Raw genomic sequence first — 22,109 nt, 5'->3', positions numbered from 1 at the left:
AAAGTGCTACTCAAAAAAAAAAAAAAAAAACTCCCATGCCCTTCATTGTTTAATAGTTTCTACTACTTGTAGTCTGTTTTGAACTGTAATAGAAATACCTTTGTGCGCAAGGACAGAGAGACACAGCTGCTTAACTTCAATCTGCAACAGGCAAACTTCCCGTGTCATTTTGACACCTTTACCCCTCATTGCATGTCTGGGCCTCATTTCAAATATTTCATCCTCTCAAACCTGCCACTAAATTGCCACTGGAGAAAATTCCAGAACTAAGCCACCCAGTCCAGCCACGCTATCCATCTAAAACCACTGAGTTGACGCTTCCAGATGGACTTTGTGTAGGCTTTGTTACATTAATACTAGCAGACTGTTGATTCTGGGACAAACTTTGAAGCGTGCGAACGCCTAAAGAATGCGTTCGATAGCTGCGGCAATGGCTAGTATAGATGAGAGAGTGTGTCATCATGATGTATGGAAACTTAGAATGGACATCAGTCTGCCATGGCTGTGGTTTCTGAGGTAATTTATCCGAGCGTCTAACCAAGTGACGCATTTTCAGTGTGTCATAGTTCAAAGAAATCCTTCGAAATTCTAGGGAAAACATTAGCAAAGAAGTGTGAGATTTTTAATTGTGAATCTCTGAAACATGTTTAAAACGTCAGTGTACATATATTGTGGGTTTAAATAAAATTCAGACAGGAACAATACACATCAGCTTTATTTATCTAGCATATTATATAATATCACAGTGTGGAAGTGACGATACTAGATTCTACTGCAGAGATGATAAATACGATCAAATCAAATGAAATGAACACAAGCAATAAAGAAGAAGGAGAGGGAAAAAAAAAATCCCACCATGGGGATGTGAGTGAGTAACGGGAAGCACAAACAAACGAGGAAGAAACACTGAAATATTTCTTTGCTCTGTCATTTGATCACGGAGATCAGTTTCAGGACAGAAGACAGAAAGAGGACAGTGTGACAGTTTCTCCAAAGTCATTCCGTCTCTCTCATTTCTTGATGTCTTCTTTTGTGACTTGAGCTGCGACGAAGTGGAAGAAGCGTTATTAGATTACATCCTGCATTTACACTGTAGAATTACACTAAATGATGTTTCACGGTAATTCATTATACGTCTGAGTGATCTACAACAATCCTACGTGCAATTTAAAGCCACAACTTCAATGTGGATAACGTGCATTTTGTTAATTGGGGTTAACTGTCCAGTGCGGTTGTCATTCAGAAAAGAAAATGTGGGTTGGTTAGTGCACATGTCGTACAAAGGTTTGGGGTCATTATGAATTTAATACATTAAATATATGACTTTCCCAAAGTGTTCAGTGACTCAAAATTAAAGGAATTACAACATTTTGTTTTTAGAATGTTCTGTTCATCAAGCAAACTGAAAAAGAAATGCCGGCCAGCTGTTTTAAACCTGATAAATGTGATCAAATTTTTTTTTTTTTTTTTGAGTAGCAGATCAGCATATAAAAATTGTAAAACATCATGTGAAAATCAAGAGTGTGATGAAATTAAATATATTAAATGGAGTGTGATGATAAAAATACTAAACATTTTATTACATTTGTAATTTTTTCATTATATGTAAAATTTCATAACGAGTACTACTCCAAACTTGTGAATGGTAGAATACACAAAATGTGTATGCAACACATTAGTTCTATCAGTATCTGGTGCATCAAAGACCAAGTGTGCATCTCGTAGGGCTGGGCGATTTGGCCTAAAAAATAAAATTTCAATTAATTGTTTTGTACAGTAAATATACTGTACAAATATATTGTATAAATAACATATAACAAGTGAGAGATTTTTGAATGAAGGGTGCATTACTTGATTTTAAAATAATTGAAGGAAACACACACTATCTATGATTATTTAACATCAGCGTTGAAGAACTGAAGTAAAAAACACACATTACCTAAAACCAACAGTCACGTTTTTCTTATAAATAAGTGAATCTAAATAACTTGCACTTTTGTAAACAAAATCAATTATTTTCAATGCTTTTCATATTAAACAGTAGAAAATAAGCAGTATCTCTTCTAAATAAAACAACTCTTGTATATCCTGTAAATAATATTTTAAACAGTGCATTTCTTGCAACATTTGTAAACAAATGTTTTCATTTGAATAATAATTTTGATGTAATGGAAAATATGCTGTCTTAAGGCATCTCTGGCGCAGCTTACAATCATCGTCAATGTAGTACAAATTAACATAAAAGTAACAAACAGCGGGGTCACGTGACTCCACATGCGGTAAGTAATTGAAAAAAATCGACCTGGAAAAATTAGATCAATTATTGGTTCAGAATGTCGATTTAGATTACTTCTCGATCAATCGCCCAGCCCTAGCATCTCATTCTAGCTGTGGACTATTTTCAGGCTCTGTGTAATATCATTGCTCTGCTGCAGCTATGGTAAAGCAGCAGTTTCTTGATTATTATGCCAGAATGCTATTATAGTTCCTAGCCATATTAGCTTAGGAATTAGAAACATGAAAATATGAAAAGTATATAATATGAAAAATCTAAAAATAAGTTTTTTGTTTGAGCGTGATGCTAATGGTCTAATCCGATTCAATGGTTTATGCTAAGCTAAGCTATAAGTGTTCCCACCAGACTGGGAGATTGCCTGACTGAATACAAAAATGGTTAAAGTTAACTGTTTAACTCTAGGGGACTTGTAAAATAGACCTATTTCCAAAAAAAGTTGTCATCTTCAATCAAAATCTAACAATTAGTTGTTTTTTTGCTCTGGAATGGCAATCCTTCTCTGATAACATCAGTTTGACGGCTAAAAATAAAACCCTGCACCCTACTCAATATTACATTTCAGTTGTAAATACATAATCGTACTGAAATAAAAGACTGCAGCAACCTCTAGTTCACACTGACATAAAGACTTGGCAACTTGGTACTTGTGTATGTATTGTAGTGGCCTGTGAGTATAGATTTAAGCATATATATGTGCTTATAATAAAACAATTAATTTAAATGAAGTGCTAAACAATTAACATTAAAACCTAAAGATTGGATTTTGAATTTGAGAATAGCGTGGATCAGATGTTTCCCCAAACTTCTTCACAGGATGTTCACCTGTGTTTTATCGCTCCTCTGAAAGCTTCTTTTCATTTTACACTCGTAGTCCTTTTAGAAAATGGAAATGTCTTTGATGATGGCACAGTTCAATCATTTTTTGATTTGAGAGTTGTGTGTTATTGTTAGAGAAAAAGCAACACACAGGACACCGTCATGCTTCACTTGGACACACTTCACACGCATTGCAAACTTGAGCTCATTGTTTACTCACGGACTGAGGGAATGCGGGTGGAGGGGGATATGATGGGATAGTAAGGAGGAAGAAAAAAGGAAGGAGGAAGTATTAAAGTGTGACACACATCAGGAAACATGGATCACTGGAAAGAGATCCATTCTGGACCCGCATCTCAGGTTATTTAGCAAAATTAAAAATAGAGATTTATGCCAGGACATGTCATCCATTTCTTTTTAGTTTTGAAGGAAATCTGTCAAGTAGCCTCATAAAATGATTTGTCATTGTAAATAGGGACAGAAACACGAATGGAGTTTGATCTATATGTCACAGCATATATCTTTCATTTGATAATAACATAAGAAGGTGCTTTTATGTTTAGTGGTCATTCAGATGAGTTTCAATCAAATGAACTGAAAAAAAAGATGTCTACAAACAATTTATATGGGTTGAAACAAACAAATTGAATTCAGTAATGTTCAACTAAATGTGTTAAATTTAGCCCAAATAAATTGTTTACAACCACTTAACTTACAAAAATGTAGTAAATCCAAGGAATCATCTTTGAATCATTTTTTTCAGTGTGGGATATCACTGATTATGGACCAACATAACATCTCATATTTGTCATAATTCACCTTTTTTTGTGGTATTCGCTGAATTATTAAATAAATAAATAAAATAATTTAAAAAAATCAAAATCTTCTTTTGAAAAGAATTATAAAACTAAATAAATAAATTAATTAAAATATATAAATATGGAAATAAAAAGGTGTTAAAACAATATCTATAACAATTCCTTCGTTTATTCGTTTATTTTCTTTTCGGCTTAGTCTCTTTATTAATCTGGGGTCGCCACAGTGGAATGAACCTCCAACTTATGTAGAATATGTTTTACGCAGCGGATGACCTTTCAGCCGCTGTATGGATGTTTCACTGGGAAACATCATAACAGACTCATTCACACACTCATACACAACGGTCAATTGTAGCATACCCAATTCACCTGTACCACATGTCCTTGGACTTATATATATATATAGCGACACTTGTTTAAAAGTATTTATTTTAATTATTTTTATGTTACTTAGCAACAATCCATGTAATTTACCAAAAGTTTTTAATTTTACTGACCAATAATTTTTTTAAATTAATTTTATATAGATTTTATTAATATTATTTTATTAATATTATTAATAATTAATAATATTAAGCACCTCAAGTAAAATATAAAAACAGCTATCTATCTATCTATCTATCTATCTATCTATCTATCTATCTATCTATCTATCTATCTATCTATCTATCTATCTATCTATCTATCTATCTATCTATCTATCTATCTATCTATATATATATATATATATATATATATATATATATATATATATATATATATATATATATATATATATACACATACATACATACATACATACATACATACATACTTACATATATATATATATATATATATATATATATATATATATATATATATATATATATATATATATATATATATATATATATATAGCTGTTTTCAACACTAATTATTACAATGTTAATCTTCAGCAGAAAATCAACATAATCCAATAATCCAATGCATAATGGATGATAATTTTTTTTTTTTAAAAATTCAATACTAATTATAATTAGTTTTTAGAGGGTTCACCTTTTATTGTGATAGGATCGTGAAGGACAGACTGGAAAGCATTAGGAGCAGAGAAAGAGGACCTTGAGCTACTTAAGCCACTAGGCCAACTTCAATACTATTAAAATAATGTGTTTTCACTAATATATTAGCTAACATATTAGTTTTGCAGATTTACTAAAAGACAAATTTTAGTCTGTATTTTACACTGGTTGTTAAATGATACTAAACAAATCTGTCAGTAATTCTTATGTTGTGCAAAGTGTACTTACGGCGAACTTCCAGTTTGCATTCTACTAGGTCTTCTCCACTGTCGTTGACCGCCTTGCACATGTACACTCCTCCATCAAACGGACACGGCTTACGGATCTCCAGAGTCAACACTCCCTGATTGCTGAACATCCTGTACTTGGCCTCGTTTGTAATGTCCATCTTGTTTTTGTACCATGTGATTTTAGGCTGCACAAAAAGGATGTTAAACATAAAAATGGTGATGCATGAAAACTGCATCACTTCAAAAACAATACAAGATCTTCAAATTTGCCAATGTCTAGGCTGAATGATTAATTAGATTTTGGGTCCTTTTCTGGGGCTGTTGCTGTTTGTGAAGAATGAGAAAGCTCTTGGATTTCATCTACAATTTGTGTTCTGAAGCTTAACGAAGATCTCAGGGTATTGGAATGACACGAGGGTGAGTATTCATTCATTCATTTTCTTTTCGCTTAGTCCCTTTATTAATCCGGGGTCGCCACAGTGGAATGAACCGCCAGCTTATCCAGCATGTTTTTTTTCACACAGCGGATGCCCCTCCAACCCATCTCTGGGACACATCCATACACTCATTCAAACTCATACACTAAGGAAAATTTTGCCTACCCAATTCACCTGTACCGCATGTCTTTGGACTGTGGGGGAAACCGGAGCACCCGAAGGAAACCCACGCGAACACAGGGAGAACATGCAAACTCCACACAGAAACGCCAACTGACCCAGCCGAGGCTCGAACCAGCCACCTTCTTGCTGTGAGGTGACAGCACTACCTACTGCGCCACTGCGTCGCCACGAGGGTGAGTAATTCATAATAATTCTTTTTAAATTGAACTAATCCTTTAGGATAATGGTTTGTAAGATTTTATAGTAATATATAATTAAACTAGCAAACATATCAAGAGCAGACTAATCTAAACTTGTTTTTTTTCACATATTACCTTTCATATAGCTATTCAAAAGTTCACACTTAGATTATATTTGTTTATAAAGCTTGTTTGGCATGCTGTCGTGGGAGAGAGTAATGAGCTTATAATGGCCCGTTTCCACTGAGTGAAACAGTACGGTACGGTATGCGTTTATGGCCATTTTCACTGTCAAAAGGTACCAAAAGGTCAACTGTAATTTACCTCTTTTTGGGTACCGTTTGCAAAGGGTACCTAGCACGACAAAAGGGTACCAAAAGGCAGAGCTAGACGCACAGCTGAACGCTATTGGTTTACAGAGAAAAGTCACTAGCGCATACACAAGCAGGAGAATGAATAAAAAGGAAACGCCATTTTTAAATACACAGCCGAGACATTACATCGCAATAATATATACATATAATAACTAACCATGGTCGACCCGAGCTTAACCAAACCTTGTCATTGTATTGATGAACAGCCACACAACCAAGAAGACAAAATCTGCCGTGTCCTGTTTTCGTTTTATTAGGCTGTCTAAAAGTGCGAGCGTTTTTACTTTCTCCAGAGAGCTCGCATGATTGTTTATATTTGAAATAATAAACTTCTTGAGCTGATAATAATAATGTGCACATGATTATTGAAGTGCTTCTGGCATCCAATCCTTTCAGAAATTGACAAACGCGAGAGTGAAGCACGAAAAAACATAGGAGAAGCCCCACAAAACAACGGAGCAAATGATTCTTTCAGCAACCTAAAACATGAACAAACTGCCATGTTTACCTATTATCTTCACTTTTTGCACTATTATGAACTGGGAATGATGGAATTACTTTTTAACAAGAGGATACATGTGCTGGTGAAGATTAAGGATACAAATGAGAGGTTTCCACTGACTGTGGGTTATATGTCGTGTGTTGTTTTTAAACCCAAATAAGGACTAAATGTATGCTGTGTGTAGTTTTTCTGTAATTAGTATCATATCGGAGACTGTAAGGGTCTGTATGTGTTCATATTTGTTGATTTATTTATTTATTTTATATAATCGCAGACGTTACAGTAGAACATTTTGCACTGTCATTGATCTGAAGTTATAATCAAATTATGTTCATGTTGTTGACAGAGAAGTAATATTTGTTATACGAAATGCAATACTCATAAAGAAAATGATGTTATTTGACCTTGGTTGGATGCAAGGCTGCATGTAAGTTGTAGGAGACTCCTAAACAATAAATTAGGATAATACCATAAAAGTTTGTGTAAATCATAGTTTACAATGTTTAATTGGTTGATGCACATTGTTATTCCTTAGTGGAACAATTAATCCATGCAAGTTAATTCAGTGGAAAAAATTCATTGTTTTAGGTAATCTTCAATCAAGTTTTAGGTAATCTTGATAATTTGCTTTCACATTTGGAGTGGCAGTTCTTCTCCGATGATGTCAGTTTGACGATTTAAGCCACAATATTCTTAACTTTGCCTGTCTTACCATTAGTTTGCTAATAGCAAATGATGCACAAAAAGAAATCCCTACCCCCTACTGAATATTTCATTTTAGTTTCAGTACATCAGCATACTAAAATTGAAGTCTCAGCAACTTCCAGTTCACACAGACTTTAAACTAGCACAAACGAGTGTCATGTTTTCATGTTCGCATTCTTTTGTTCATATACTGTACAGCAGGAGTGTCAAACTCAGATCCGGGAGGGCCACAGCCCTGCACAGTTTAGTTCCAACCCTGCTTTAACACACTTACCTGCAGGTTTCAAACAAGCTTGAAGAACTCAGTTAGTTTGATCAGGTGTGTTAAATTAGGGTTAGAACTAAACTGTGCAGAGCTGCGGTCGCCCAGGAACTGAGTTTGACACCTGTGATATACAGTGTCTTTCGCTTATATCGGTATTATTGAAAGACAGTATTTATTGTTTAAAAGTTTTAAAATCTTTTGCCTTCTTTGCTCATATTTACCAAGGGTGCCACTATTAGTGGAGTGCATAACGTTTAATATTGAGGGCACACATGCTCACCTTAGGAATACCTCTTACGGAGCAGCTGAGTGTAGCGTTGTATCCAGCTATAACTGAGCGACTTTTGAGAGGATGCGTGAACTTGGGGGCCTCAGAGAAATCATGGTCTTTGTAGGAAGGAGGCTTGTACACAATACCTGTGAAGGGATCCAAAAAGTATATCAGGACATCTGGGTGAGGCTCATGGGAATTAAAAAAACTGACATCAAGATCTACATTGAATACAAGTAAGAAAGATTGAAAATTATCACCTGTTTTTTGGATGTAAGCACTGTCTTTGGAGAGGCAAGGCTCTGGACTCAGACCCACCATATTTGCAGCGTACACACGAAACACATACTCGTTCCCCATGATCAGGTCTGACACCACACAGTTAGTGCGACGATACTGTTCAAACACAGTGTACCATTCCTACATATGAAAGAAAACACACAAAATTATAAGAGCAATATATTAATATGTATTAGCCCCAGTCTCTACTATTAAATTACTGGTGAATTAACAGTACAAGACCATGTGCGAATGAGACCCTTTGAAAAAGAATGGTATAATTATTAGTTCTAGCTGTTTTCTGCTATGATAATTTCTAACCAGGGGCAGACTTAACTAATAAGCAAGGTAAGCAGCCACTTAGGGCCCCAGGGAATTAGGGGGCCCAGAACAATGCCAAGAAGTCATATTAATCATATAGCTCTTTTATAAAGTTTCTGTCATATGGTGTAAAATCTGTCTAAAACCATTAAAATTTTAACGCTGTTACTTCTTTTGAAAACCAGGGACCCCTTCTGTAGTGCACATGCAAAGTCTAATCACGAATATGGTTAATTAACTGTATATAATTAGTTTGTGAACTTGCTTTATTTGTGAATTTATTGTATTTAATTTTACATTAAGAAGAGAAATCTTCCACTTAAAATATATTTTTAACATGCAGTTTAATTACATAATTAAATTATTAATCATTTAACATTGCAAGAGCAAAAACACGTTCTCTGTGATTGTCTCCTTACACCTGTCACTCTTTTATCAAATGTTAGCAGATTTGACAGATAATGAAACTAAAGTGCTTTGCCTCTTTGAGGTGGATAAAGAGCAGCACTTGAAGGTAATTTCTGAGGATTGACACCACATAGTTTATTAGTATTTTGGTATTGATGTGGGAATTATTAGTAAAATTATTTGGTTATAGTTATTGGTAAAAAGACAATGTATGAATCATCATTCTGTTTTGAAAATTGAAAATGAATATTTGTATCCATTTCTCAGTGAACAAAACAGATTTATTTATTAAAATAATATATTAGTCACAAAACATATTTAGAAATTGAAATATAATAGAATTAAATTTAAGCAAAATACTGCAAAAAAAAAAAAAAGTACAACCTACAAAGCTTCAACGAAATTTTAAATTTTTTGATTTTTCCTCTTTTTAAAATTAGTATTTAATATTTTTCTATAACATATAAATTTGGGTGTACTAGTTTTTGGACCGTTATTGTAAGTTATGTTGCTAGATAAGCTCCAGATTTGGCTTCAGTACTGACTAATCTAATCGAAATGCACAAATATAATATTGTATAGCTTCCTATAAAAAATATGAATTTAAAAGATAGATTTGTGAGGGGTGTACTTATATATGCTGAGCTCTGTTTATATACAGAAAAAGGCTATAGAGTCAAAATTGTGAATTCAAATTATTAAAGTATATAGCATTTATTCAACCAGCAAGTTTTTTGTTGTTTGTTTTTTGGATCGGAAATGACACAGACTTCTCAAAAAAGATAATAAGACGATGTACAAGAGGCGTCATTGTTGAAATAAAACATTTCTCCGCTTGAATTTACATTTGAATTAACCCTTTAATTTACCAGAGTTATGAATAATTTCGGGCTTTATTTTTGAGTCAGTATTTTATTTTTAAAAATAGTATTTTAATATTTAAAACATGAAGAACATAAATAATACTAATAAACTAATACTATTACAAAATATATCTTGTTTCAAATAAATTACGACAAAATAGCTTAAACCTTTTGGACGGTAATTTATTTCAGATATACTATTTTGTGAGGGGATTTTAATTATACTTATTGATTTTATATGAATATTGTGTAATGAGGGTAGAATTGAGCGTTCTGCATTTCGTTTATGCCTGTTTTAAAACATCTCTAATGTAAAATGGCTCTTGTGCTTGATAAAATTTATACAAAAATACAAAAAAATACAAAAAAATAGATTGTGTCAAAGCAGCTTAACTTCAGTTCAGTTCAGTTGTCACAGTTGAAGTTCAGTTAAGTGTAATGCAAATGTCACTACTGAAATGCGAAACACTGAAGAGCAACTTCATCGATATCCAGCTCTACTACTCTCAAGCCAAGCAAGCCAGTGGCAATAAAAAACACCAAGCCTGCTAGATTTAAATAAATAGTCAGCAACAGTAAACTAGGCAGATTCAGTGAGTGCATAATGAGACAACAAGGGGAAAACATTTTCAGGAAGATGCTCAACTTTTGGCTACTACCACAATAACTTGTGGGTGCACTGGTTTGGGCGGTTTACGAGGACACAACTGTATAATGACATGGCAATAACCTGGGTGTTACAATGTTGACATGGTTTATGAGGACATGCCTTATATTTAGTTATTTAGCAGATTATTTTGTCCAAAGCGACCTACAATTGAGGAGGCATTCAGTAATTCAACAAGAAGAGACAATACACGCAAGAAGTGCTAATTATACAATGGAATCCCAAACATAATTCCAAACACTATTGATCAACTGGTTTGTTCTAACATTAAGCTTTTAGTCTAACATTAAGCTTCCTAGTCAAAAACATTTATTTACAAATTAACTTGGTAGGGAAAACTTTGGTGATCCCTCAAATCCCCTATGTCAGTTAGTACAGCTGTTAAAAGATTAGGTTTCAATATCTTTTAGAAGTTTCCTAGGAAATCTGTTGTGACTAATTTGAAGAAAACATCAAGAAATGGCATTTAAGCACAAACATTCCCTTTGATTTTTTTTAATTAAATCAATAAATCACTGGATGTAAAAAACACACACACATTCATTGTAAAGCAGTATGTGGCTACTACTGTATGTCACCAATTATCCTTGCTAATCTGAAACATTGTCATTGGGCTCTCAGATGTCTGAATATACCACTCTAAAACCATTCTGTCTATTGTTATAGACAATGGGGAAAACGTTGCAGGATCGCTTAGCACATGTATTAAGCCGCTGTGTGATTACGATGGCTGTAGAAGCAGTAGATGCAGAAGCAGGTAAATGGGCTGCATGAACGTGGCCCGAAGGCCTGCAGCCTAAAGTGCTCTTATATTTAGCAGCAGAGCATCTCCGGTTTCTGATTGAGATTGTCCTGTGAAACCTGATAATTCGGTGTCTTCCTGCCTGCTGCTGTGGACACAGCGAGAGGAATAGACTGGCTCTAGTAACAATGTGAGGTGAAACCCAAACCGGCTGCTTTTTATTTAGCTGCTAACCTTAGTGGCTCGAGAGTACAAAGGGGTAAAGAGAGCACTATAATGACAGCACTTAAATCAGGGCAAGGCCGTGGGCTAAGATTACAGCATGCCTGCGTCGAAGGGGGCACAGGTGCTCTAGTGGGCTCTGCGGCAGGGGTCATTTTTTGAGCTTTGGGCACTGGATGTTCTGGATGCTGGTCCCCTGGACCAGTGTTCAGTGCCATTGGCCAACTGTATGTCACAAGAGAGCCCATAAACTCATGGTGTCTCTGCAATGCTGTGCCACTGATGAATAGTGTACATACATTACTCAATTACAGTGATCACAAGCTTAGCTGCTTTAGATAGACAATGGCAGCCTTACAAACTCTCTCTCTCTCTCTTTATCTCAGATTCTCGCTGTGAGTTTGACTATTAAATGTGTTTGGCATAAGGAGCAGTGCTCTCTAAAACCCAAGGTATGCTTTGAACTCAGTCCACTAGATAAAATACATTTGCACACTACAAGGATTCACCCTTGTCCAGTGTCTGTACTTTTTCTCACTAAACATTATGAGCAATAATGTCTTTGCACTTGTATAAAATAGAAATGTTTAAGTATATCTTTTAATCCCCTCACACTTAAGCATTGGTATCTATTGAAACTTTTCCACTGCAACGTATGGCTTGGAATGGCTCACTTTTAGGGAGTGTGCCACTGTGTACAGTACCTGGTACCTATTTTGCACCACTTCAGTTGAAGGTCCAAGCGAGCAGTACCGTAAAATGTGATGTGTGAACACCAGTGGTGGAAAGAGTACTGGTAAAAATACCAGTACCAAAATGTAGTGCAAGTAGAGTAAAAGTTGGTAATATTACTCAAAGTATAAGTAAAAAGTAGCCCTTGTAAAAGAGTAGTGAGTATTACACTCTGAAAATTAGATGAGTTTACATGCAATTTGTGCATGTGTGTATTAAAACATAATATTCTGTAGTACATTTAGTGATTGTTTAAGGCCATTTCAGACATCATACATCCGTCATCCAGTTTAAACAGTCTCTGGGTCATTGGACATCATCTTGGACACTTTTAATGCTTTTCAAATGGTTTGCTGCATTTATAAAGCGTCCATTTCTTGAGGTTGCTCTGTATTATGCGATTTAGTTTCTAATTTCTGCAGTTTGAAGGAAAATAGTGGAGTAAAATACAGCTACAGCACTAAAAATGTACTCAATGGAAAGTAAAAGTACACATTTTTGAAACTACATAGTAAATTATAATTCCTGAGAAAAACGACTCGATTACAGTAATTTGAGTATTTGTAATATCTTACTTTACACCACTGGTAAACACCGGAGATCAATTATTGGTCTGAAAGAATCATGAGTACCTGCATCTGATCTGCAAAAATTCAATTCAGTTCATGTATATTCCTATTGTGCTTTTTACAGTGTAGATTGTGTCAAAGCAGCTTAACTTCAGTTCAGTTCAGTTGTCACAGTTGAAGTTCAGTTAAGTGTAATGCAAATGTCACTACTGAAAAGCGAAACACTGAAGAGCAACTTCATCGATATACAGCTCTACTAGTCTCAAGCCAAGCAAGCCAGTGGCAATAAAAAACACCAAGCCTGCTAGATTTAAATAAATAGTCAGCAACAGTAAACTAGGCAGATTCAGTGAGTGCATAATGAGACAACAAGGGGAAAACATTTTCAGGAAGATGCTCAACTTTTGGCTACTACCACAATAACTTGTGGGTGCACTGGTTTGGGCGGTTTACGAGGACACAACTGTATAATGACATGGCAATAACCTGGGTGTTACAATGTTGACATGGTTTATGAGGACATGCCTTATATTTAGTTATTTAGCAGATTATTTTGTCCAAAGCGACCTACAATTGAGGAGGCATTCAGTAATTCAACAAGAAGAGACAATACACGCAAGAAGTGCTAATTATACAATGGAATCCCAAACATAATTCCAAACACTATTGATCAACTGGTTTGTTCTAACATTAAGCTTTTAGTCTAACATTAAGCTTCCTAGTCAAAAACATTTATTTACAAATTAACTTGGTGGGGAAAACTTTGGTGATCCCTCAAATCCCCTATGTCAGTTAGTACAGCTGTTAAAAGATTAGGTTTCAATATCTTTTAGAAGTTTCCTAGGAAATCTGTTGTGACTAATTTACTCAGATGACCTGATATCAATCGAGAAGAAATCAGTGTGACAATAAATATCTAACATGACAGAAATCATCTCTGGACAAAAATGGTTGGGTGTGGGGTTTGTTGCAGCCAGCCCCCAGGTGGCACCCAATTTCACATCCTCACTAAAAGTGTATAATATGTAGTTTGTGAGCACTATACCTACCAAACTTATTAAATACATAAGTCAGTATTGGACTTTACTGTATGTATGTATAACTGTATGCCAAAGAAAACAGACAGACCAGCAATTTTGTAAATGAAATAAATATCAAAGGTTTGGGTTTACCATGGTTTTCTTGTCAGCCTTCTGGATGTTGTAGCCCGTGATTTCACAGTTCCCATTATCCTTAGGTGGTTTCCACTCCAGGGCCACATTGAAGCCCCAAACATCCATCACCTTTAAATTTTGGGGTGGACCTGGCAGATCTGAGAGTGGGAAAAAAAAATGCATTTTTATTGTTTGAATGACACCATATGTTATTAAACAATTCCTTGTAACTCACCAACAATCTGTATGTTCACACTGGCTTTGTCCTCCACATTTTCAATTTGCACTTGAACATCATATTTCCCAGAATCCTTTCTCTCAGATCTCCTGATGAAGAGGATGGTATCAGTGTCACTGTTCCGTATACTGACTGATTTGGGATCCAGAGGCTCGTCGTTTTTCGTCCAGGATACCTGAGGTCTTGGTTTACCCTTAAAAACGAGGCAGGTGAAGAATGAGCAAAGACATTTAAAAAAATGAATCGCTGACTACATTAATGAGAAGAAACACTCTTGTAATGTCAAACATTGATGAATTGATAAGCAGAAAGGTTGTGTATGAGTGTTTAAATGGATGGATTTATTAATAGACAGACAGGTTGTGTATGGATTGTTAAATGGATGAATGGATAGATAGATGGATAGATGAATGGATAGGCAGACAGGTTGGCTATGAATGGTTAAATGGATGGATTTATTAATAGACAGACAGGTTGTGTATGGATTGTTAAATGGATGAATGGATAGATAGATGGATAGATGAATGGATAGGCAGACAGGTTGTCTATGAATGGTTAAATGGATGGTTAAATGGATGAATTGGCAGACATGTTGTGTATGGATGGTAAGATGGATGGATGGATGGATAGGCAGACAGATTGTGTATGGATGGATGGATGGATGGATGGATGGATAGGCAGACAGGTTGTGTATGGATGGATGGATGGATGGATGGATAAGCAGACTGGTTGTGTATGTATAGTTAAATGGATAGATAGGCAGACTGGTTGTGTATGGATATTTAGATGGATGAATGGATAGGCAGACAGGTTGTGTATGAATGGTTAAATGGATGGATGATGGATAAGCAGACAGGTTTGTATGTATGGTTAAATGGATGTATGTATAGATGAATAGGCAGACAGGTGGTCTGTGGATGGTTAAAAAGATTGATGGATAGGGAGACTGGTTGTGTATGGATGGTTAAATGGATGGATGCGTAGATAAATGGATAGGCAAACAGGTAGTCTATGAATGCTTAACTGGATGGTTGGATATATGTATGGATGGATAGGCAGACAGGTTGTGTATGGATAGATGAATGGATGGATGGATGGATGGATAGGCAGACAGGTTGTGTATGGATAGATGGATGGATGGATGGATGGATGGATGGATAGGCAGACAGGTCGTGGATGGATGGATGGATGGATGGATAAGCAGACTGGTTGTGTATGTATAGTTAAATGGATAGATAGGCAGACTGGTTGTGTATGGATGTTTAGATGGATGAATGGATAGGCAGACAGGTTGTGTATGGATGGTTAAATGGATGGATGGATGGTTGGCTGGATGGATGAATGAATAGGCAGACAGGTTGTGTAGGGATGGTTAGATTGATGGATGGATCAATAGGCAGACAGGTCATGTATGGATGGTTAAATGGATGAATGGATGTATAACTATTGATTTAATGGATAGAATGAAATGTGGATGGATGGATGGATGGATGGACATGGATGGATGAGTGAGGGGATGGACAGACAGTCAAGTTGATGGATAAATAAATAGAGAGAAAGGTCTGTGAATGGATAGAGAGACAGACATTGGTGGATGTATGAATAGATAGACAGGACGATGGATGGATGAATAACAGACAGGAAAATAGAGAGAGAGAGAGAGAGAGAGAGAGAGAGAGAGAGAGATACTCGTGTCATTGACTACCATCTGTACACAGCCTCCCTCATTCAATTTCAGCCATAGAGTTCAGTGTATTTATAGAGCAAGAGGACAAAGATCTATGTTTCACAAACTGGGTTCTGTAAACAAACAAGTGGACAAGTTACAGTCTAGCTAAACACTGACTCTTTGGCTGATGGAAACTGTTGGAGGTCAAAGTCTGCATCAAAAGAGTACAGCCAATGTTTCATACTGTGACAAATGATACTGCCCAATATGGCAATGCACAACTTTGCTGGATCTTCCATACCACTCACAGGACGTCTGACAGGAAATGAGTCCAAATGGTTTGCATTTATCAGAGGCTCAAATGGATTATTCACACATTCTGCAGCGCTCTGTATTTTGTCAGGAGTGTGCTTGTTAAAAACACAATCTGAAGGATGACTTCTCACCTGGAAAGGGATTACCAGGTTAATGGTTTCTCCAACTTTCTTGATTAGTGTCTGACGAAGGTTACGGGGGAGCCAGATTTTGGGCCGCTCTGCAATAAGAGAACATGAATGATTCACACAATAATCCTGCACCATTTTACCATTTCCCATCTCATTTCCATCCCAATGCTGGAATAATGTGCTGCAGTATTCACTCAAATCAAAATATCAATGAGATAACACACAACATGCCAATATATAGAGTCCACATGGTGCATCATTGTGTTTTGAATCTTATAGAAAAGGGAAATTGCCTTTTAATGATTCTGTAAGTTGAAATTAAATTCCAGCCTTACATTTTAAGGTTATTGTCTGTGTAACTCACGCATGATTTCACGGATAGTGACTGCTTGTTGCAGTGTGGCTGGAGCGCTCGGGCCTGCCATGTTATATGCCTTCACGCGGAACTGCATCTTCTCTCCAGTTGGCAGGTCACGGATGATCACAGAGGTCCTTTCTGTCAGACCCGAAAATGCAGGGATCCATTCATCAGCTGCAAAAATGAAACATTGGTTTCAGACACAGAACACAAAGGATTTATCCTATATATTCTACATGTTTGAGTATGATCCAGTTATAAAACACAGCATCATTAGCTTTAAAAATATTTGAATATTTTTGGTTTGGAAGATCTGAAGGAAACTTAATTTCATGAAGATGCAGACTTTTCTACTAAAAAGGATATTTTATTTCAAATAAATACTGTTATTTGAATTTTTTATTTAATGAATCCTAAATAAATCACTATTTCCACAAATACAGAAGATATTATAACGAAAGGTGAAAACCTGCAATGATTACAGGTATCAAACATTTTTCAAAATATCTTCTTTTTTTGTTCAAAAGTATAAAGAAACTCATAAAGGTTTTAAAGAGTGAGTAATTGATAACATAATTGAAAAACTTGGGTATACAATCCCTTTAAAAAGATTTTTTTCTTATTTAAATGCAACCTTTGTAAGCATAACTGTCTGAGCATTTGAACAGTAATGAACTCGGTGGATAAACACATTTTAAAACATCATAAAACACATAAGAAATGCTTGATAGATAATACAGCTAAGCCTGATCTGTAAGTCATGAGTGAATCTTAAAACTATCCCATACTAAAACAACATTCAAACCAATTAACTCCTGCTTACAATGTGGGGTTGTTTTAGCCCAAAGTTGGGTCAAATAGTTATATATAATTTTAAAAACATTTATTATACAAAAAAACAACCAGCTTGTTCATATTTTGCCCAATATTACTTTGAAACAACCCAGCATTTTTTAAGTGTAGTAAACTTGTATCCAGTAGGCATGGGACATTAAGTTATTTTTTATTTATTTTAACTTACAGCCTTCTTTGCAGTACTCAACACCATAGCCTTCAAGCTCAGCGGAGCCAATCCTCTCTGGAGTCCTCCATTTCAGAGAGATGGTGGTATCGCTGATGTCATCCACACACAGGCCAATGGGCTCGCTGGTAGGAGCTGATAGCAGAAATGTAAAAGAATGACATGGTGTACTTGTATACAGTTTTAAGTAACTTTATATAACCCAGTAGAATAAATGCAACATGTAAATGTTGGAATAATCTCAGCCGACACATATTCAGACATTATCACTTTAACCTATTAACTGGTTAGCATTTTTTTGCACCTAGCCACTCTGAAATGATACTCTACTAAAGATTAGCATTGCCATCTGATAGCAAGGAAAGCCTTTGTGTATGATGTATTTTGGGTGCTGTATTATTTACTGTTACCCAGCCATACAAGACAGAGATAGTACTGACAACTTTTTTCACCATGGCTGGATTTACTTGGACTTGTCGCTGTGGTCTCCAGTAAAGTCCCGCTGTACAATTATGTTGTCACCAAACTAAGCAGCCATGGATACTATGCAAGCAACCTCACTTGTATTGAAGTCCATCTCCATTTACCTTTGAGACTACCCTTGTTTAATGGCAAGAATAGACAACATCGCTTGAATAAGTCCAAGTTTAGCTTAGGTCTGTTGTGATGAGTGCCTCCTGAAGATATTCATGCTGTCTGCTGTGATTTGCAAGCACGCTTGAGTCAGAAATGTTTGTGCCATAATTAAGCGACAATGACATGCCCAGGTCAAGCTGTATTTATGAAGACTGTGAACTTGCAGCAAATCCAAGAACATCTATTCATATCTTGCCAAGTTACTTGGAGTTCAAAAACTGATCCATGACTCTAATGTTTTAATTGTCTCTCACTTTAAATACTGTATAAGACTAATACATTTTTATACTGAAATAAATACAGTAAAATTATAAGGCTTAGGAATTTATAGTTGTTCTAAAAATTGTCTGTTAATTTCAACGCACATGCCAGTGTAGATTTATGGGTTTACAGACCCAGTTTTTTTAGAGAAATTTGCTATCCCAACCAATTAAAGGCTGCTTGGTTTTAAAGTGACATTGTATATGGCCAATATTCATATATTGAAACACTATTGACACTATTGACAATGGACCTGTTTGCCTGCAAAACCCATTCACATAATAACATAGTAATTCCTAAATAGTAAAATTCTACAGGCTCAATACAGCAAAACAACTGTTTTAATCTCACCTTTGCCCAAGCCAAATACAATAGCCTCAGATTACATGTGGACAGACCTATTATGTCTCAAAAAGTGGTTCTTTAAAATATTTAATGGTGCATCAGAAAGACCATAAAAAGACAGAAGATGGTTAAAATCCCTGCATTATTAAGCTCCACAAAAGATTTTTATAAAAAGACGCCTACTGCCAACAGGTTCAGGCTCTGGTTCTGGCTGTGGTTCTGGTTCTGACTCTGGTGGTGGGGCGGTTTCCCCTGGGGGGGCTTCAGCTGGTGGTGCCCCCTCCTCTCCCGTCGGTGCTGCTTCTGCTGGACAAACTCCATCTTCAGGAAGAGCAGGAGCAGCCTCCGTCTCAGCTGGCGGTGCAGGAGCTTCAGCGCTGGCCTCTTGTGCAGGTTCTTCTGGAGGTGGTGCTTCTGGCTCTTTGGTTTCTGCTGGGACAATCGGGCACTGCTTCAGCCGGCGCTGCTTCAGCCGGTTTCTTCTCAGCAGTCTTGGGTAGCATCGGTTTGGTCATTTTGCCTCTGGATCACTTTCAGTCCGGTTTGTTGTCCAAGTAGAGGCTCCTAAAAAGTGTCTGTCTGCTCGGTTACACCTGCTGTGGTCTTCTCCGCTGGCCGCAGTGACGGTGAGAGGACAAGCAACAAAGGAAGTGCAGTGTCCTGCTCCCTCCTCTCTTTCGACAGTGCCGTAGATACAGCTTTGCAGAGTGTTAACATGCCATTATTTATAGAGGATGCCAAGGATAGTTTCCTAATCAGCTGTCTTGTAACAGACAACAGTCTACATGGATGGCAATGCATTCAACACAGCTTGCTAGAAGATTAGGTGAAAGATGAGCAGAAAATGGATGGAAGAACATCACTAAGATGTCCACTGATTGCCTTGAAAATGACCTATTTAGACTAGCTCACAATTTGCCGGGACAAAAATACAACGTCAACAGGATCCAATGATGTTTAGTTACCAATATTCTCTAAAACATATGACATTCCACTGATGAAAAAATAATTACAAATAAAAATTTTGGGGTGAGATTTCAGAAAATTGCCAATCAGCAAATCAAAGCTTCTTGTTTAGCCATTACATTATGTAGATTTATGTAACGGGCTAAAAAAGGAAAGGAATACTAACGTGTCCCTAAATGCATAGGTAAAGTCATAAATCAAAGCAAACTCACCAACAGGCACAAATGGTTGGGAGGCGGCACTGGGGCGTGACATGCCAATGGCATTCACTGCATAAACACGCATCTCGTAGGGCACACCCTCAATCATTTTCTTGGCTTCATATGTGGTCTCTTTATAAGGATCAAAATTGAGTCTCATCCATCTATAGCTCTTTTTCTTCTTCCTTTCCAGAACATAACCTGAAAAGACATTAAATCCACACTTTTGTCATCATGCATTTCTCTATATTTAGGAAAATACATTTACAGCAAAGAACTTTTTTCAGCAATAATATTATTTGGTCATTTACATTAGGCTTTATTGTTTGCTAATGGGTAGGTTTTACAGGATACTTATTGGCATAAAGTATGTGTCAAGATAATAATTGTTATTTAGTTCTTAAGAAAATTAGATGTCACCAACAATACTACACTGTAAAACCTAAAAAGTTAAGGTAACTCAAACCATTTGAGGAAACCGATTGCAACAAATCCTTTAAGTTCAAAAACTAATCCTAATGAGTACTGTGAACTTAACCCATTTGAGTAAATGAAGCAATCTGAGCACAGTAAAACCCAATAAATGAAGAGAACTCAAACCGTTTGAGGAAACCAAGTGCTACAAACCATTTGAGTTTAATAAAAAAACTAATCTATATGAGTACTGTGAACTTACTCCATTTAAGCTGAAGTAATGAGGTATTTAATTAACGCATCACCTTCAACACTGAGTTCAAAACTCTATTTAAATGCGTATAATTAGCGTCCAGTAAATTTTGAGTTAACTACACTCATTTCATTTGATAAAGTTGATTGTTGCATTTTACAGTGTACTTATCTAATATGAACTATCTATAACTATCTATATCTGTGTAGTAATAGGAAAGTCACCTATGACTGGCTGACCACCATCAAAGCGAGGCGCATCCCATTGGACAACGCAAGAATCTTCACCGACACTCAAGATTCTGGGGGCTTCAGGTGGGTCTGGCACATCTGTAAAACATTAAAAGCTCAATCACAAAATGTTCCACATAAGGGACAATGTGTAGTCTGGTACAGCCACAGCGAAAGCATTTTTTCTCTCAAATGTCAACTCTCCGCTATATTTCTCAATGTACTACAAATCTCATAAGAGCAATAAACACAAAGTGATTATTAAAGGGTTAATAAAGAGATCTGTACTGTTCAGTTTCAGGTCTTTTAACACTTTTTATTTTAGTATCTAAATAGTGTGGCAGCAACCATGAAAAACTCTGTAAACCAGAGATGCCAAAACTAGGGCCCGCAGGCCAAAGTTAGCCCATGGTAACCTTTGATTTGGCCCACCATCCCACCTAAGAGAGGGAGAATGATGGGAATGGTTTAGAGACTGTAATTTCTAATTTAATGTGACCTTTTATTTGTTTGTCTTATTGTTAAGCTACAAAAAGGCTAACTGAAATTAAATGTTTTAATTAAAATACTGTCAATTAATCAGATTTAGTTAAAATGTACATAATGTGACCCAAAGGATGAAGGATTTTGTTGAGCAAATCAAGGCAAAAGCAGGCTCAGCTTGACTAGTGCATTCAGCATTGAACTCCAATGTGTTATTAATGTGATTGTTTTTATTGCAATTATAATTTTTTTAAACTATTAGTTAATACAATTCAAAGTATTATGAAATAAATTAAGAAATTACCCATGGTAACTTTACTGTAAAATAGTTTGGTATATTTATCTTCTTGATGATATCTATCAATGATGTTTGGTTTTTGGCCCTTCATTTGAAAAAGTTTGGGCACCCCTTCAATAAACACTTTATTTTGATGGCATCCTTAGGACAATCTGTTAAAAACTTGTAATCTTGCAATTATAAGTACATGAAAAACT

At 36.0% G+C, this 22,109-nt stretch overlaps 1 protein-coding gene across 1 annotated transcript in view; it reads right to left on the bottom strand.

The window, feature by feature from the left end:
• Positions 1–697: 697 nt before the first annotated feature.
• mybpc3 (myosin binding protein C3) overlaps positions 698–22,109 on the bottom strand; it is a 59,185-nt gene continuing 37,773 nt past the window's right edge. Inside the window, exons 23-33 of the mRNA XM_056461604.1 lie at positions 21,126–21,230; positions 20,247–20,435; positions 17,827–17,961; positions 16,812–16,979; positions 16,448–16,536; positions 14,330–14,525; positions 14,113–14,252; positions 8,398–8,557; positions 8,147–8,283; positions 5,220–5,406; positions 698–1,042 (exon numbers count right to left, since the gene is read on the bottom strand). Of these exons, the coding sequence (XP_056317579.1) occupies positions 1,011–1,042; positions 5,220–5,406; positions 8,147–8,283; positions 8,398–8,557; positions 14,113–14,252; positions 14,330–14,525; positions 16,448–16,536; positions 16,812–16,979; positions 17,827–17,961; positions 20,247–20,435; positions 21,126–21,230 (1,538 nt within the window). The 3' untranslated portion in view covers positions 698–1,010. The remainder of the gene's footprint in view (positions 1,043–5,219; positions 5,407–8,146; positions 8,284–8,397; positions 8,558–14,112; positions 14,253–14,329; positions 14,526–16,447; positions 16,537–16,811; positions 16,980–17,826; positions 17,962–20,246; positions 20,436–21,125; positions 21,231–22,109) is intronic.

This window comes from Danio aesculapii, chromosome 7 (genome assembly GCF_903798145.1).
Source record: "Danio aesculapii chromosome 7, fDanAes4.1, whole genome shotgun sequence".
In the NCBI taxonomy this organism is placed as follows: Eukaryota; Metazoa; Chordata; class Actinopteri; order Cypriniformes; family Danionidae; genus Danio; species Danio aesculapii.
Note: the sequence above shows the minus strand (reverse complement) of the source record. Positions and strands in the feature narration are given on the sequence as shown.